The sequence below is a fragment of the Canis lupus genome, chromosome 15 (assembly GCF_011100685.1).
Source record: "Canis lupus familiaris isolate Mischka breed German Shepherd chromosome 15, alternate assembly UU_Cfam_GSD_1.0, whole genome shotgun sequence".
NCBI lineage: Eukaryota > Metazoa > Chordata > Mammalia > Carnivora > Canidae > Canis > Canis lupus.
This window is the reverse complement of record NC_049236.1, coordinates 38,231,446-38,249,662: the sequence shown is the minus strand read 5'-3', so window position 1 is coordinate 38,249,662 and position 18,217 is coordinate 38,231,446. Positions and strand designations below refer to the sequence as shown.

The following is an 18,217-nucleotide window of genomic DNA, read 5'->3' as shown; positions in this document are numbered from 1 at the left end:
TTCCTCCTCTCCATTTTAATAAAAATAACATTTCTTTAAGAAGCTAGTGCATATATATTAATTACAATATCACCACAATGCCAAACAACTCAAATATATCTTTTTATAGTCTTCAATATTCCATTGTCCTTGCCTTGATTTTTATCACCATGTGAAGAACTACTTTGTGTTTTTTGCTTTTTTTTTTTTCTTCTTCCCAGTTTTATACACCCAGCATGGTGTAGACCCCAAGAGTCACTGCTCTCTACCAACTGAGCCAGCCTGGTGCCCCTGAAGAGCTAGATTTTTAAAGACCTGTAAAAGTTTTAGTTAACCTCCACCTTTCTATGGCCATTTATCATAACAACATAGCAAAATTAATGTCCATTGTTACTACTAAAACTTGTATTACCTAAAACTTAAGTTAGATTACTTTCCTACCAGAGATAGAAACGGAGTCAATTCTTAAAAAAAAAAAAAAAGAGAGAAAGAAAGAAAAAGAAATGGAATCAATTCTTAAACAAAAAGCTTAGTTTTGCATGAACTCAATGCACTGGTGCTAAAAAGTAATCAGGATAGTTCTGTTTTGCTATCTAGTCTTAGTCCAGAGTCTACTTGCAATTTCCCCCCAAATTAGTGATTTTTACCAGGCTAATTTAAATAGTTCAATTTTACTTAGGATTAAGGTATCAGCCCCACCTTCACCTCCCCAAGCATCTATTAATGGATCTATGATATATTATGTTTTGGACAATCATTAGCATTATAAACCTCATGTTTTATTTATTTTTTTTAACCTCATGTTTTATTAACTCAGAATCTAAGAATTAGAAATGACAAAGTAAAGAACCCAGTAGTAATCAAGCAGAAATTGATTAAACAAATAAGGTAGCTGGTTACAAATTTATTCCTCTGATTTAAATTCCAACAGCCAATAAAAACATGGTCTTTAATAGAAGAAAAACCACACAATGATAATTAGAATATTTTCAACTACACCATTGGAATCTCAAGTGAGTTTCAATGAAGAAATGGAAAAGGGATGTCCATGTATAAATATCTAAATTTGTTGCAACTCCAAGAATAAAAAACACACATACAACATGTTTCTGGAGACCACACAAAACTGTTCAAATTATAACTTTATTGAATTTGCAGAAAGATTCTACAGTAATACATTAAAAAAAAAATCACATAGCACTTAGTAGGTACATGTATACATGTACATTCCAGAAGACAAATAACAAAATTACTCCCAGGAAGCTGCAAAGATGGACATGAATACTAAGAATATAGCGATGGCCAGGACTACCAAAGGGACTGTATTTTGCTGATACTTAATACTACTATTTTCCATAAAAATACAAAGAAATTTGGTTATTAAATGCCTCTACAGTTACTTATCTTACAATCAGAGAAATGAAAACACAGAATATACTGCTTTATACAAAGGAATATAGTATGATTTCTCAAGAATTTAAAATAAATTTGCTTTTAGAATTTAGATTAAGCCTAATCATCCATGAACCATAACATAACTTGAAAGTGTTATAAAAAAAAAAAAAAAAAAAGGGCCACTTTCCCAGTGTCTAGTTCATCGGACAAACTATAGTGACAGTGAGAATGCACTATTCCAGAATTTTATGATTTAGAGTAGATTTTGCAAGGTGTGGTCCATGAACTGTTTGCTACCAGTCCTTAAAGAAATGAGACACTTGTACCAGAATGTAAATTGGCACACAGTTTTTATCAATAAAAGTTTGCCATAAAACTAAACCCTGTCATCGATTTAAGAAGTGTCTCTAGATCCAAATTCTGGTGCACACTTCTCTTGTCTATGAATTAGTAACCATCTGCAGTCTGGCACTTTGAATTGCACTGATCTAGAATAGTATGAGGGAATACAGAGGTAAAAAACACAAAACTGAGAATAAAAGAAAAAAAACGTAGCCAAGTTCCAGAAAATAAAGATATATAGTAATATTTAAATCAGTGAAGACTCACTTATATTCTAATTAATTGCATTTTCTTAGTTTTGGAGAATTGTAAAATCTTAATAGGTTAGAGTGACCTGTATGAGGCAAAAAATGTGACTTGTTATTACTTTTATACTGTAATTTGATGGGTAGAAGTTTGACTTTGAAAATAGCCCAATCTGGAAACTATAAAGATCTTCAAAGAAAATTTTTGCATAAAAGCAATTGAAATTCTTAGAGAAGCTTCTAAGTTCCCCATTATCAAAGATCAAATAGGTGTCTTTTATTCTTAACTTAATTAGCGTTTATTTCCACGCTTTTTAGTTACTTTGTATACTTCTCCTCCAAATAAGGTTTCACCTTTAAAAGGAGTAACAACCAGCTTATTTTTAGAAGCTGGATTAATTTTACAATCCTTCAGGCAGAGATAGCGGCGACCTAAAGTGGAAGCTCCCATGCTATGGGCAGCCATCTTTACTTCATCAAATGCAGCTTCACAAAGAAATGAGGCTGCATCATATGTTTTGCTCAGAATCCCAAGTGCCTGGTGCATATGACTAGGGTCTGAGCTAAGAATTTGTGCAGCCTGACTAATGTCTGCCTGCAGAGCCCTAACCACAAAGGCGGTATGGGTTGCAATCTGCAATGCTGATGCTGCAGCTTCATATGTTCTACAAAGTACTAAGTCTAACTGTTTATCACAAGACTCCGTGGAAGCTGCCTGAGTACCTACTGGTGGAGTGGCTTCAGATATAAACTCCAGTATTTCATCATCTACTTTTGGAACTGATAATATCCGTGTTGCCTCTCTGGAAGATACTGGATACTTGCATGCCAATGAAGGCAGTTGCCTGTCAATTTGCTGCCACTCCTCTTCAATTACTTTTAAAATAGATTCATGGAAGGGAAAAGATAGTTCTGGGGCATCTACTTTCTCATGTTGTGATTGCTTAGACACTTCCATGCCTAAGGTGGTGAGTGAATGAGAGACAACAGTTTTGGCAAAAGATGACATCACTCCAGATCCAGGTGTATTTTGAAATGCCACAAAGGAACCTGAATCCTTTTCCTCTACTGACTTTTCACTGAGTCTAGGGAATTTTCGTGGAGGAGACAGGGATTCAGTGTCTTGATAATTAGATCGATCAATTCTCTTCCATCTGTTTTCTACATCCATTGGGGGTGTAGAGTTTGAAGTCCCAGGCAAACTACCTACTCCACCCTGGACCAACAGAGAATTGACATAATCTCTGATTGCCTGAGCAAGTGGAGGAGAAATTATTTGTGAACTCTCGGACTCCTCTAGCCCTTTCCTGTCACTAGAGAGAACTGACTGATCTAAAACATGGGACTTCTCAGTACACAATGGTTGAATTCCACTTTTCTCGCCACAATAAATATTTTCTACTATATCTTTATAGCAAGTAGTGGTGGTTTCTTTAATCAGTGAAGGAGAAGCTGCAGCAGAGACCAACATGGCAGCGAGTTCATGCTGAGAAGATGCCGAAGAACTTTTCTCTAAACATCTACCATGGCTAGACTTGGAGGAAGTAAACAAATTCCCTCCAGAGGCTAACTTCTGCAAATGTTCCCTGCCAGGCAAGGTTGTGGCAATAAGAGGTTCCCTAGGTGGGTCTCCCTTAGAAGTATGAACTTTCTTAGCTGCCTGTAGTTCAGTCCTGCCCAAAGGAGGACAGGTGGAGATTTCAGGAAAAGAAATACCCTGAAAAAATCCACCAGAGGGAGTAGTTGGAAGTTCAGAAAAAGGAACAAAATCCCTAGTGGACTTCACTTTCTTGTGTTCTTTCTTCTTTCCTGTAGAGGCAAAAGAGGCAGGAAGTTTAAGCATTACTTGTGTTCAAGCTGATTTTATTCTTTGCCTCCTTGCTAACATAGTGCTGTTGAAGGAAAAGACTATATTTCATATTCTGAACAACCAATTCAACACACTGTGCCCTGGCAGGCAATGCTTATGAAGATATAAGCAATTTGGGTTAAATAATCATAAATTGACAAACAAGTCAAATGAATTAAAACTTTATAAATATCAAGCATTCTTTTATAGAAAGAACATTAATTTCATGTACTACTTTCAAAAAATACTTAAATATCATGGTCAAATTTTCTTAAAATAGTCTACTAGAAATACGTCAAAATATGTGCTTCATAGCTGCCTTGAAATCACATTATCTAGCAAAAACTATAAATTTAAACGCTTAGCAAAAGAGAACAGAGCATATACACCATATTATAAATACTAGGACTATGTATTAATTCTAATAAACTGGACACATACGTAATTAATCAGTAAGATGAGATCTCAATAGTATAATAGAATAAAGAAAAGTAAGTGATAAGACTTAGCATGGTATTTAAGTTCAAAATAGTACCATGTATAAGATGCATATGAAAAAGTGTTCAGGGGTGCCTAGGTGACCGAGTCGGTTAAGCATCTGACTCTTTATCTCAGCTCAGGTGTTGATCTCAGGATGTGAATTCAAAAAGTATTTAAAATGGATTGGAAAGATAAGCATCAAATTAATGACAGTGGTAGCCTCTGTGTTGCTAATACTTGGAAAGGGTAAGTGGGGAAAACATCTTTATTTTTAATATTTTATTCTTTTAGAAAAATGAAATTTGAAGCAAAAAAGATAAAGGTACCCCCAAAAACAAAACCAAAACCAATGAGACATTTGTAGTTTTCTGTTTCTTAGAATTCTCAACAAAAGGTATTTAAATCGAATTACTTGGGAGGATTATTGATGATATGAACAAAAATCACATATAACTTGGTGATATTATTTAAAATTGTATCTTCTTCAGGGTTACTGTATCTTACGAGTCTGGAAAAAAATTACATACAGTTGGTTAACATCATTTAAAATTTTACCTTCTTCGTTGTCACTGTATCTGTCAGAGTCATTACTTCCATTCTGTCTTGTATTTTCTGCTGAAGAAGAAATCGTAGGCAGAGGAGTAGAAGATCTTGACTCTGTTCCCTGTTCCCTCAGTTTCAACAGTTTTTTCTCATATAGCTTCCTGGTTGTTCCTGTATTAAGGCAGAACTTACTTGAGCATCTGTACTGTTTTATTTAAGATCCTGCTCATGGTCTTTAGCAACATTAAAATGTTACATTCACTCTTTCCTTTTCTACACTTAAGTGCTTTAAAATACTATATAAAGGATTCTTTTCTAAAATAGGGGTTTTTCTGAGATCTTAATACATGATTACAATTTTTTTTTAATATTTTTAATTTTTATTTATTTATGATAGTCACAGAGAGAGAGAGAGAGAGGCAGAGACACAGGCAGAGGGAGAAGCAGGCTCCATGCACCGGGAGCCTGATGTGGGATTCGATCCCGGGTCTCCAGGATCGCGCCCTGGGCCAAAGGCAGGCGCCAAACCGCTGCGCCACCCAGGGATCCCTACAATGTTTCTATTAGTAACATGGAATACATAGATTGATACAAATCTTATTATAGATCACCTACTAAAGAACCATGTACAACCAAGCATTTTTGACTGAAAAGTCTTGGACTTTGTATATTTTTCCCATTCCTACGTAGAAAAATATTGCCTTGTAGAAAAAAATCATTTTTATAAACAAACTGTATTCCTCTGAATACTTTAATTAAAACCCCACCTCTCTCATATTAATATGCCTAAAAAGAGCCATTTAATTATGGGAAAAGAGAAGTCATATAAATCATTTTTTTAGTTGAATATATTTTCATATAACACTGTATAAATTTAAGGTGTTAAATCACATTTAGATATAACTACCTTGTGATTAAAACGACCTTTTATGGAAAATGTGTGCCACAAACAGAAATTACATCATCAATTAGATAGCAAGGTAAAATTGATTATAAACACATTTTAAACACATTTCAACATGAATGCCAATTTAAAGCCAAAAATAGCTTTTATTTTCTATTTTATACTTATTATATGCCTCTCTGGTTTCTATAAGATGAATAAAATAATATACATATTTTAGAAAAAGATCTCAAAATATTATATACGTAGTTGTAAGATGAATAGCTAGGGAGGGGGAAGTGGAAAGATGTTGGTCAAGTATACAAAATTTCTGAAAGATGACTAAGTTCTAGAAATCTAACATACAGAATGGGCTATAGTTACTATACTCGACATCTGCGAAAGTAGATCATAAGTGCTCTCTCATCACACATTCAAACTCAAAACTGTGAAGTGATGGATATATTAATTGGCTTGATCACAGTGATCGCTTCCCAATAAATAATTTAGAAACACCAAATTACACACACTAAATATATATATAATTTGTCAATTATACCTCAAAAAAAGCTGGGAAAACCCAATATGTAACTTAACACATACTAATATATAATATACATTTTTGCAGCATTGCTCTTTTGGAATTTTATTAAAGGGTTTTATTTATTATTTATTCATGAGACAAAGAGAGAGAGAGGCAGAGACATAGGCAGAGGGAGAAGCAGGTTCCCTGAGGGGAGCCTGATGTGGGTGGGACTCGATCCAGGGACTCTGGGATCTTGTCCTGAGCCAAAGGGAGACACTCAACCACTGAGCCATCCAGGCATCCCTCTCTTTTGGAATTTTAAATGAAAAATTTAAAAAGCTATCAAATGTCTGTTGGCAATTATATTCATAGGCTTATTACCAGCTACTTGGAAGTAGTATGCTAAATAAAACGAAAGACAACATTCTAAATTGTTTGCAACTTCACCTATAGAAAAAAAATCCCCAAATCCCCAGTGTTCAAATTTTTTAAAAATCTCAATTCAAGGGATGTCTGGGTGGCTCAGTGGTAGAGCATCTGCCTTTGGCTCAGGGCATGATCCCAGAGTTCCTGGACCGAGTCCCACATCAGGCTCCCTGCAGGGAGCCTCTCTCTTTCTCTCTCACGAATAAATACATAAAAATTCTTTTCAAAAAAATCTTAATTCAATTAACATATAGTGTATTATTAGTTTCAGAGACAGAGTTAGTGATTCATCAGTTGTATATAACATCCAGTGCTCATTACATCACATGCCCTCCTTAATGCCCATCACCCAGTTACCCAACCCTTCCCTCCTCCAGCAACCCTCAGTTTGTTTCCTATGGTTAAGAGTCTCTTGTGGTTTGTCCAGTGTTCAAATTTTTACATAACCCAGAAGATCAAGACAGACATTTCTCATCTTGAGGTTACTGTCAAGACCCTCCAAAATTAAGACAAAATCACCAATGGCAACCAAATGATGGAAATCTAGTGGATTTAGCTCCAAGTTTTCTTTTTTTTTTAATTTTTTAAAATTTATTTATGATAGTCACAGAGAGAGAGAGAGAGAGGGGCAGAGACACAGGCAGAGGGAGAAGCAGGTTCCATGCACCGGGAGCCCGATGTGGGACTCGATCCCCGGTCTCCAGGATCGCGCCCTGGGCCAAAGGCAGGCGCCAAACCGCTGCGCCACCCAGGGATCCCAGCCCCAAGTTTTCTTGTTAGTTTTTCTTTTAGGGATCATTCTTGAATTCAATCAAAACAAGACTTCAAAAATGGTACTTTTAATGTAACTGAAAATGCTAGGAATCAATTAACCTGAGTTGTATTAATAAGCCTGTCACCAATTTAATGACTTGGATGAATCTGGCTAATTATGTCACTTCAGATTTTCCTCAACTGTAATGTAAGATCCCTATATCTCACCAGGTAGTTGTGACATGAACACCATATGAAACAATTTCAACAATAGAGAATCTTGAGATTATCTAAGTTCATTTCTCTCATTTTCTTCATTTATAGTTAAGGAAATTATGTCTGGTCATATTAAAGAAATGCTGCTCCTTAGAATCCCAAATCCAACTGCTAGAAAAGACAGGAAAGCAATGTGTGGCACTCACCGAAAAGCTACTTGAAATTTTACCAACTTACCCACAATAGGACCAGGATTTACTCCATATTTCACAAGCTGATCCAGAAGATCTTCATTAGTGAGCTCTGTTACATCTAGATCATCTTTATCTTCTGGTCTGGGTTTATCAGTTTTCTTTGTGGCTTTCTGTAAATAAAGTCCAGTTATCATTTCCACAGAGTTAAAAAATGTTCACCTACTTTATAAGTAAGATTATATACAATAAACATGCAAATTCACCCTCCGTCAGATCTAAAGGTTTATTAGGCCTTAGCAATCAACTAGATTAAAAGCAACTCATTATTTGAAGATATTTTATAAGTTCAATGATGATAACTCAAATTTTAAAGATACACACTATTTAAATAGTCAATTTTGGCTAACCTATCTAAAGAGGAGGTGATGGCATCAAAAACTCAAGGGTAAGTAGAATGGGATTAAACATTTTCACCCAGATAATCATTTACTACTGGCCTCTTTCAATAATCCTTAAAAGTTTATTCTATGAAAGTTTAAGATTTAACATGAAGATAATACTTTTATATTTAAGAATGATTTCCTTTAAATAAGCATATCAGAATTTAAGAAGTCCAAATGAATATTCTTGAAATACAGAGACTTTAGTAGCCAGTTTTTGACCCATGAAGGAAGTCAAACCTCATGGCTATCACCTCTTGACACAGCTTTGTCATCACACTTAGTACTATGTGGCCATTTCACACTTAGAAAAGGTGAAAAAACATGGAACAAGCTTTGAAAGAAATTTCAAAATAATTTTTAAAAATAACCTAAGCAATGGCAGTATTCACTGGAAAAACTATTTAAACTTCCAAGGATAAACAAGAGAAGAGGGTAGAAGTATGGATGCTTTCTAGGCTTATGGCAGACAGTCTTACAAAATGCCTCAGTAATCCCAGAAAGCATCAGAGAACTGAACAACAACAACAACAACAAAAAATGGCCACAAATATCAAAGTCAGTTTAGGCCCAAATTGCTATCTAAAGCAAATGAGTCAATATTGTATCCTAGAAATATTTTATATAAAATGGTGAAACCACAGTTGTATGGACTGCTTACTTTCAATGATGCTGAGGGGGAAAAATAAAAATCAGACATGATTTGGCCATGTATTAGAATTTCTATTTTTTGCCAAAGCAACATTATGAGAAATTATTTTTTAAGGATAACTGCTAATAAGAACAATAACATCAATTCAAGAGAAATCTTTAAAAGATGATGATGAAACTTAGTGAAGATATTTTCAGAAGGCTTTAATTATTGCACTGATATACAATCAGGCTCAAATCTTTAAGCAACTTACACACTGATGTCAAAATAGTTGCCAAGAGTTCAAGAGTTCTATGTATCATAGCCTTGAATTCTTTATAGAGAAAAAGACTAAAAAAAAAAAAAGTCAAATAGACCAAATCCTGTGTTAGTGACCTACTTGAATTTTCCAAAAATTGTGGATAATTGGGAAATCTCCCTTGTATTAACATACTTTAAAGAAAAGCAGTCAAGTACAGATTACTGGTAGATAATCCCTCCCATCATAAAAATTTTCAAATTTTACTATCAAGAAAACACCCAAGATTTTTTTTTTTTGAAAACACCCAAGATTTTAAATTTCTCAGCCTGAGGTTTTCAAGAAATCTCTTTCTTTGGCACTCACCACATTTCACCTATTTATAAACATACTTTTATCTTCTCCAGATGATGAATTCCTTGAGCAATAGTCCCTAAGTCTGGTTTGTTATCAAAACTTCAAAACTTTAGGAAAAGTTACTCCTATTTTAAAGTCTTACCCCAATCTGAGTCCTAATCTTGGGCCTGAGAATCTGTATTTTAACGTGTATCTCAGGTGTTTTGGATGCAGCATTTAAGAGGGTAGCAGAAAGAAGAGGCACTGTCATATTCATATTGTATCCCAAGCATCTAAAATAAAAAAAAGACTGCCTGACACAAGAGTAGGTATCTTACAGATGTTTTGTTGAATGAATGAAAGTGCCATCTGGGAAGGGAAAAATAAGTCACTTATTTTTAAAAACTCATTTCTTATTAAGAAATAACAAAAGGCCTGGGGTGCCTGGGTGGCTCAGTGAGCTAAGCGTCTGACTCTGATTTCGGCTCAAGTCACGATCTCAGGGTCATATGATCGCACCCAGCAATGGCTCTGGACTCAGCAGATAGTCATTTGACATTCTCTTCTTCTGCACTCCCCCCAACCCCACTTGCGCAGACACGCCTTCTCTCCCTCTCTAATAAATAAATATAAAAATAGAAATAACAAAGGCTTATCAAATCAAAGCAGAAAACCAACACTCTTATATTTTCTTAAAACAATGAAACATTACAGCTATCCAAAGAAATCTTAAGACGCCAATAAACTGCATAAGGTAAGTCAGATAAAGCAGGAAATCATAACAAGCTACCTGATTTTTCTTTTAATTTGCAGGGAGAAACGTTTCAGAAATGTAATACTGTTTTTTATGATATCAAATTTAATAAGAAGACAAATTGGGAGACAGGTGTATTATACATAATTATTAAGCCAGCAACTTCACTCAGAAGAAGGAACCATTATTTATACTGATTTCTGCCTGCAGGTTTTTTGTTCAAGTCAATTACATCTTAGTTTCATTCAGTCAAAAATACCAACTACCTACTATTTGCCAGGCAATGTTCTCCAGTTTCTTCCCAACTACCTGATAATCTCCAATGTCTCTTTCAACTTTAAAATCCAACAGCTGTTTTTAATAATATCACCTATGAACTACTATTATTTATTACTTTTTAAAATTTTAAAATTTAAGCCAACCAACGTAAGGCTTGAACTCACGACCCTGAGATTAATAAGAGTTTCATGCTCTACTGACTGAGCTAGCCAGGCACCCTCAGCTACTCTTATTTTTAAATTTCTACCATTAGTAGTAAGATGAAGTACAATAATAATTATTAATTATTATAAAATATATTCTACTGAGCACTTAGTATATACCAAATTGTGTTCTGGGTAACTTCCTTACATGTATATTAACTTACAGAATCCTAAAAATTAAATGAGACAGATAACATCCCCATTTTAGGAGAGGAAAAACTTAAATCCAAAGTTGCACAGCTAACTCCAGCCATAAAGTAACATTTGAACAGACTTTAAGTCTATCACTTTCACAAACTTACCTCCTCCAATTCTGAAAAAAATATTATGGTAACATTGCATTGCTCTGGAGCTAAATAAACACAAAAACATTCAGAAATCACATGTTGTAATAGGTATCAACTGCTGAGCACTAGACACCTTAACAAATGCAACCTCTTGTCATCCTCAGTTACTAGTTACTAGATTATTCCTATTTTCCAGATGAAAAGCACCTGATAGGCAATGTTCATTGTTCAAAGTCACCTGAATGTGCATAGACCTGGAAATTTAATCTACTGTTTAACTCTCTGATTTGAAAGTCTCTACACTTTAACACCTTACTGTAGAGTATGGCAGTCGATTTATGATTTAATTAACATTTACCATCACTAACATACTTTTTACTGTTCTGCTGCATGTCTTTTTTTTTTAAGATTTTATTTTATTTTTATTTATTCATGGGAGAGAGAGAGAGAGAGGCAGAGACACAGGCAGAGGGAAAGCAGGCTCCATGCAGGGAGCCCGACGTGGGACTCGATCCCGGGTCTCCAGGATCAAGCCCTGCGCTTAAGGCAGCGCTAAACCGCTGAGCCACCAGGGCTGCCCCTCTGCTGCATGTCTTTAAATATTTCCTATTAAGAATTCATGATCCACTAGATCAGACCATTCAAGAATGCTATGTTCTACTGGATTCCAAATAGCTATACCTGCTTTGCACCTTGGAATGAAAAGGCAGATTGCCAACTCTGTGAATATTTATTTTTGTGTCAACAAATCTAGGTAATTTCAAAACCTAAAAACATTGGTGTCATCAAGACGCACAAAATAAAAAGCTTAGATACAAAAGTTAAAAAACAAAACCAAATTTTGAACACTCAAGTATTTTTGTCATATCACACCAAATGAATCTAAGAGACCATGGCATGACTAAATGGGAAGTTTATCCTTTTAATTAAAAATACTCCTTATAAACCCATGTTTAAATAGAAGGTATATGCTATGTCCTTGACCAAATCCACAGTAACGTTTGATTTGTTTTAAAATGTTAAAAATTGGGATCCCTGGGTGGCGCTGCGGTTTAGCGCCTGCCTTTGGCCCAGGGCGTGATCCTAGAGATCTGGGATCGAATCCCACGTCGGGCTCCCGGTGCATGGAGCCTGCTTCTCCCTCTGCCTGTGTCTCTGCCTCTCTCTCTCTCTTTGTGTGAATATCATAAATAAATAAAAATTTAAAAAAAATAAAAAATAAAATGTTAAAAATTTACCACTTAAAAAAATCTGCCTTATATACAACTCTCAAACATACTTTGACTATCTGCTAGATTATATTCTTTAAGAAATGTGACATTATTATTACATGTGGGGCTAACAATGGCCACAACATAAAATATGGCACATATAAGAATAATATGTCATGGATAATAATTTTATTGGTTATTATAAATGTCCTAAGGCTCTTTTCCTATAAATTTAAGATTATTTTTTCTATGCTTGATAAAGTCTATCAGATTCCTAAGTTCAATTACAAGTCATTTTTATTTATTTAATATGCTTTAAAACAGAAAACAGGGCAGCCCCGGTGGCTCAGCGGTTTAGCGCGGCCTTCACCCACCAGGATCCAGGTGGGATCCTGGAGACCCCGGATCAAGTCCCGAGTAGGGCTCCCTGCATGGAGCCTGCTTCTCCCTCCCTCTGTCATGAATGAATAAATAAAAATCTTAAAAAGTAAAAAAACAAAAACAAAACAAAAAAAAAAAAACAAAAAACAAAAAACAAAAAAGAAACAGAAAACAATACCTCCACCCAACTACCATCATTAACTTTTTCAAGTTGTGGACACCATTGAGCCTGGCATTTGAGTTTTAACTACTCCAGACAGTTAAGAGTTGAATCTACGGCTATGAAATAGTTTTTCTAAGGATTAAAACATTAAATGAGATATAAAGGGCTTAGCATGCCAACAGACTGTAGATTCTCTAAAAATGTTAATTCCTTCCACCCAGAACATATTTGTGTGGTGCTGACCAACTTAGATAACATGGGAAATCTGAGATGAAGTATGTAAATAACAAACACGATTAATTAATATCCAAAAAAAATCCAACAAATAAATAATTATGGTAGTGAGCAGGGTCTGCAGAAGTCAAACTCTAGTAGTTACGACCACTTGGTAGGAATTTAAAAACGTTGGATAACTAAACTGAAATTTTTATCCTTCCAAGAATAAAGAGTAGATTGTGATATACTTTTTTTTAAATTGAAGTATAATTAACATACAATGTTATATTAGTTGGGACACACTCTTGAAAAAAGTTTTGGAAGGAAAAACATCAAGAATCAAGAATCAAGATTAAGGGTTCTGTCCAAAAAGAATCATAAAAACAAGTAAGAAGGAATAATCATATCATAAACACAACCAAGTACGTCCATGGCTCAACAATAATACATTTACACAAAAGACATACAGGGTTCTACAGGAGACTGATTAAAATGGAAAAGATTTCATATCTGTCAAAATCTTTAAATCCGTCTCAGTATTTTTTTCATAGGGGTTGAGGAAAAGCAGATAACGGATATGCTTTACTTTTTCTCTTTTATTTTAAAAAAGTCTCTTAAATTTCCTTTAATTATGGAGAATTGAACTGGCTTCAAATCCACAAAGACATCAGAAACAATATGGTACAGCTGGTCTTTTCTTTAACGAACAAGAATTTGACACTATTTGCCAGACCACTTACTTAAGATTTTCAATTTCTCTAAAGCTCAGGCTAAGATTTTCAGTTAAAAATCTACATTGCATCTTTCTTTCATTTCTACTTGGTAATCCGGAAAAACACACCGCACAGATTTCTTAAAAGCTGAACAGCACAACTTTGAAAGATGCAGTACTTTTCTCAAAACTCAACTCGCAACTTCGCAACCGGTCTTACAAAGCGAGGTCTATTACACCCAATCACTAGTTTTAATTACACTCCGCAGGATTCGAAATCTGAGAAGCAGGCAGTTCACGCCAACAAAACAGCGTATGAAAACCCACAGAACAAAAACCAAACTATTCTCCAACGCGATATGCACCTGGGAGAACCAATCTGAGATTGCACCGTGATTAGACATTCCAAATTGCTATCACTCCCGTATCAGAACGTCAAGAAATGAGCATCTCCTGGTTCCGAAATCTCTCCTTTTCTCATGCAAAATTTGCCAGAAAACAAAACACAAACAAAAAAAATCCAAGCCCTCGGTAACTACCAGAATTTCCAAATATTTCAGCATTTAGGACAACCACTTAAAGACGCTGATCCTAAGCGCTCACTTTAATTTAGAACACAGCCCCGCCAAAAGATGGCCTGTTGCTGGAAAACACGAACACTAACGAGAAAAGCCATAAACGGTTCAAAAAGCCCTCCCTATGCAAAAGCATAAAAAGGCGGGAATTTCTTTATTTCAAATTTTGGTAAGAAATTAGTGTGTCACCAGTTGCCCTCCAGGGAGCGCTCTGAGACTCGGCTACCAGTCGTTTCAGTTAATAAAGCGGGAAAAGCGCTCGAACGTGACCTCCAGCAGTTTCGGGCCGACCCTCCCGAAGGAGCGGCTCCCGGAGGGGGCGCGCAGTCCCCGCCGAGGCCCGGGCTCCCCGCGGCCACCCGAGGGCCAGGGCCAGCCGCACACCGGGCACACACACGGCCCCCCCGCCCCCCGCAGACCTGCCCGCCCGCCGCTCTGGGCGTCGCGCGCTCCGCCGCCCGGGAGGCCCGAGGGGGGCGCCAGGGAGGGAGGGCTGCGAGCTCGCGCGGGGCGGCGACAACCGACAACCGCCCGCCTTTGTGGCCCCGGCCGGGCGTCCTTACCCTGCCGACGGCGGCCCGGCTGCGGCCTGCGACGGCGGCCCCGGAGCCGAGGACCGGGGTGGGCTCGCGCTCCTCGTCGCTGGAGAAGTCCGGGGGCCCCTTGCTGTTGGCGCCGGCGGCGAGCGGCGGCCGGTTGCGCGCCGTGAGGTGCTGCAGGTAGAGCTGCACGTACACGTCCTTGCGCTGCTCCCCGACAGGGAGCGTCACGTTGTTGGCCACCAACTCACTCTTCAACTTCTCTTTCGTCAGGACCGAGGGGTCTTCCAGGAACTCCGGCATCGCGGCGGCGAAGCCCCTGGCCCGCAGCCCTCCCAGCCGCCGCTCACGCCGGCGCGCTCGCTCTCCGGCCGCGCTCGGGGCCGGAGGGGGGGACCGCGCTGCCGCCTCCGAGTCTCACGGCTCCCGCCCGGGAGGAGCGCCGCCGAGCACCGCACACGCTCGCGCACACAAAGCCAGGCCGAAGCCGGACACAAAAGCCCCCCCGCCCGAGCACAAGTGCGGACCCAGCGCGGCCAGGACGGGCGCCTCCGCCAACCCCAGCCCACACACACCACCCGCGAGGCCGGAGCAGCCTGTTTGGCCCACGCCCCAAGAACGCGCGCCGCCATTGGCCCGCGGCGGGAGGAAGCCGCGCCGTGATTGGTGGCAGCGCTCGCGCGGGTTCCATTAGCCGCCGCTCGGGGCGAGGGGTTGTGGAGACGCAGTTTCAAAGCGGCTCGGGCGGGAGCCCCGGACCGAGCGCGCTCCGTTTCTGCTTTCCCCTCGCCCGCCCTTCCCCGCCCTCCGCCTAGGACGCCGCTAAGGGAGCGGCCGTGCCCCGCGGGTGTGCGGCCCCCTCCTCCGCCCCGCCCCACGCCGCCCCGCTGGAGAAGCCGCTTTCCTCTCTGGCTCGGTCGCCCTCGGACGGGCCGCCTGCCTCGCCAGCCGCGGGCACCCCGGGCTGGGCCTTTCTCAGCCGCCCGCCGCCGCCGGCCCGGGAACCACCGCAGCCTCTCCTCCCCCGGACGCTCGCCCTGAAGGGAAAGAAAAGGAGCGGGGCGCGCTTCTCGGCGCTCATCTTCCTCGCTGCGGTGCACCTGCGGGCGGAACGGGCCGAGCAAGCCGTTCAGCCCCCGTCCCTGCTGGCCAACGCTTTTGTTCCCGAAATTCAGGAAAAACCAGACCTCGACTACGGGGCACTTTGAAATGCCCCTGAATTTGTGACAGAATTGCATCGTCAAATACTCCATTCGTTTCTGGCCCTACAGGTTGGGACGTTCCTGAAGGATTTCGTTTTGCACATTGGGGCACAATTGCATTTTTGTTGAGAGCATCTCTGGATTAGATTCGTAGACCCCTAAGAATCTTAACCGTAACTGAGTCAAACCTAATGTTTCATAATACGACCGGTCGAAGGGAAAGGGAAACCTTTAGGAATGCCTTGATGGGCAACTTAAGGAAACAGATGGTGCATACCTAGATTTCAACCATAGAAGAGCTGGGTGACCTATGGTCAGGCCAGGAACCCTAATCACACCCGTATTACTGATTCACATTAAAAAGTCTCAAGTTTCATAAGATTAAAACGTTTTCCTGCAAACAAATAACCACTGGTGACAAATACCTGTGTTTCTTACGAATAGATGCATTCCAAGATGCTTTTCTTCCAAGAAAAAAATGAAACTGACTTTGCATTTAGGGCTCCTTGATCATTTCCCCAGAATTCTGTACTCCAAACTGCATTATAAGCTGCTTAAAATTTTTAAAAATGTTATCTGATTTCTGCATGGTTGTTTGAGTAAATTTTTAAAAAATGCTTTCACTTGGCTGGGGGTTGCGGGGCTGGTCCACGCAGACCCCCAGACTAAAATAAAATAAAATAAAATAAAATAAAACAAAAATGCTTTCCCTAAAAATGCTCCCTATTTTGAGTTAAGTCATTTTATTTTGTTCAAATTGAGGAGACACTGTTTAATGATAGATTCTTTTCCTAGGGGGCAATTTTGTGTTTATTTTCTAAAACTCTCAGTATTACATATATTTAAGCAATAGTAATAAGCTAGTAGTGCAAATTAAAATTGTCTTTTAAGTAGCAAATTGTTTTGTACATTTTAAGGATGCCTTGTGAAAGTTACCTCATTTTTCTCCCCACAGCTTCCCTGGGCACCTAGGGAATTGCTTTTATCTTCATAAGGGGAACTGAGCAGCGACTTAAAGGACCATGATTTTGCACCACAAATACATAATCACAGCAAGACCACAGCCGATGGGTCTATTCTACCCTTTTGAATTAGGCCGTGCTAAATTGTTAACTTGCTAGTTGAAGAATTTGGCTCTGTCCTGACTGTACTAACAGTTTTTCAGAGGTAGGTTTTGCTGCTGTACCTGAAAAGGGTAAGAATTACTAAGGCTATATATGATCTGACCAGGGTGGGTACATAGAAGGGTCTCCTGGCTCTGACAGCTGCCCTGTGTTCTGAGGATACCTGAGCAGCTTGGTCCCTGAAATGGATACTTGGAGAAGGATATCTGAAGATAATATTATACCTAAATTTGATGTGAGTAGAATACAATGCTGAAGTCACAGACTCACCTGAGGGTAGTGCAGTGGCTTTTTTCATAGGGCCCTTGCACTCCAGATATTTTTCCGTTTTTCAGGCTGCGTAGTCCTTAATGATAATACTTCATCCTGCTTTTTGACCTTGAGCTAAAAAAAAAAAAAAAAAAAAATCACCTGTTGAGTTCGCAAGGTGTTTGTTTTTGTAACTTGCTTTAAATAGACCCAGCATGGGGGGATCCCTGGGTGGCTCCCAGGTTTAGTGCCTGCCTTCAGCCCGGGTGTGATCCTGGGTCCTGGGTCCTGGGATTGAGTCCCACATCGGGCTGCCTCTCTCTCTGTGTCTCTCATAAATAAATAAAATCTTAAAAAAAAAAAAAAATAGACCCAGCATGGAGTGCCTGTGTGGCTCAGTTGGTTAAGCATCAAACTTGATTTGAGCTCAGGTCATGACGGTAGGGTCCTGAGATTGAGCCCCACATAGGGCTCTGAGTCTGCTTGTCTCTATCCCCCTGCTTTTCCCCACCCCCACTTGCGTGCCGTGCTCTCTCTCAAATAAGTAAAATCTTTAAAATAAATAGACATAGTACTATGCCCTATAAGCCAACATAAAAGATAATATAATTCATAAAGAACTGCATTCAGATGCTTGACGTGGATATTCCTTAAGCAAAAACGTTTTCATTCCCTTTCATTAGTTATCTCTCCTCTTATCCTTAGACACCATGAACTAGAGGTTATGTGCAGATTCTACGTTTCTCAGGAGACACGGTTGATGTCACAAGAGATCAGACCGTGAGATCACCTTTCCATATCATCACAAAGTCATGACTAATCACA

The 18,217-nt window shown here is 39.0% G+C and overlaps 1 protein-coding gene across 9 annotated transcripts in view; it reads right to left on the bottom strand.

The window, feature by feature from the left end:
• The window catches only part of TMPO (thymopoietin), a 35,923-nt gene that overhangs the window by 11,250 nt on the left and 6,456 nt on the right, over nucleotides 1-18,217 (bottom strand). For 3 of the 9 annotated variants that reach the window (XM_038558727.1, XM_038558725.1, XM_038558726.1), the window contains exons 2-6: nucleotides 17,414-17,527; nucleotides 9,661-9,790; nucleotides 7,875-8,001; nucleotides 4,846-5,004; nucleotides 864-3,770 (exon numbers count right to left, since the gene is read on the bottom strand). In XM_038558727.1, the coding sequence (XP_038414655.1) occupies nucleotides 2,254-3,770; nucleotides 4,846-5,004; nucleotides 7,875-8,001; nucleotides 9,661-9,774 (1,917 nt within the window). In that variant the 5' untranslated portion in view covers nucleotides 9,775-9,790; nucleotides 17,414-17,527 and the 3' untranslated portion in view covers nucleotides 864-2,253. Of the gene's footprint in view, nucleotides 1-863; nucleotides 3,771-4,845; nucleotides 5,005-7,874; nucleotides 8,002-9,660; nucleotides 9,791-14,467; nucleotides 14,618-14,841; nucleotides 15,409-17,413; nucleotides 17,528-18,217 lie in introns of those variants that run through there. The other 6 variants (XM_038558730.1, XM_038558731.1, XM_038558732.1 and 3 more) reach the window with 4 other exon arrangements.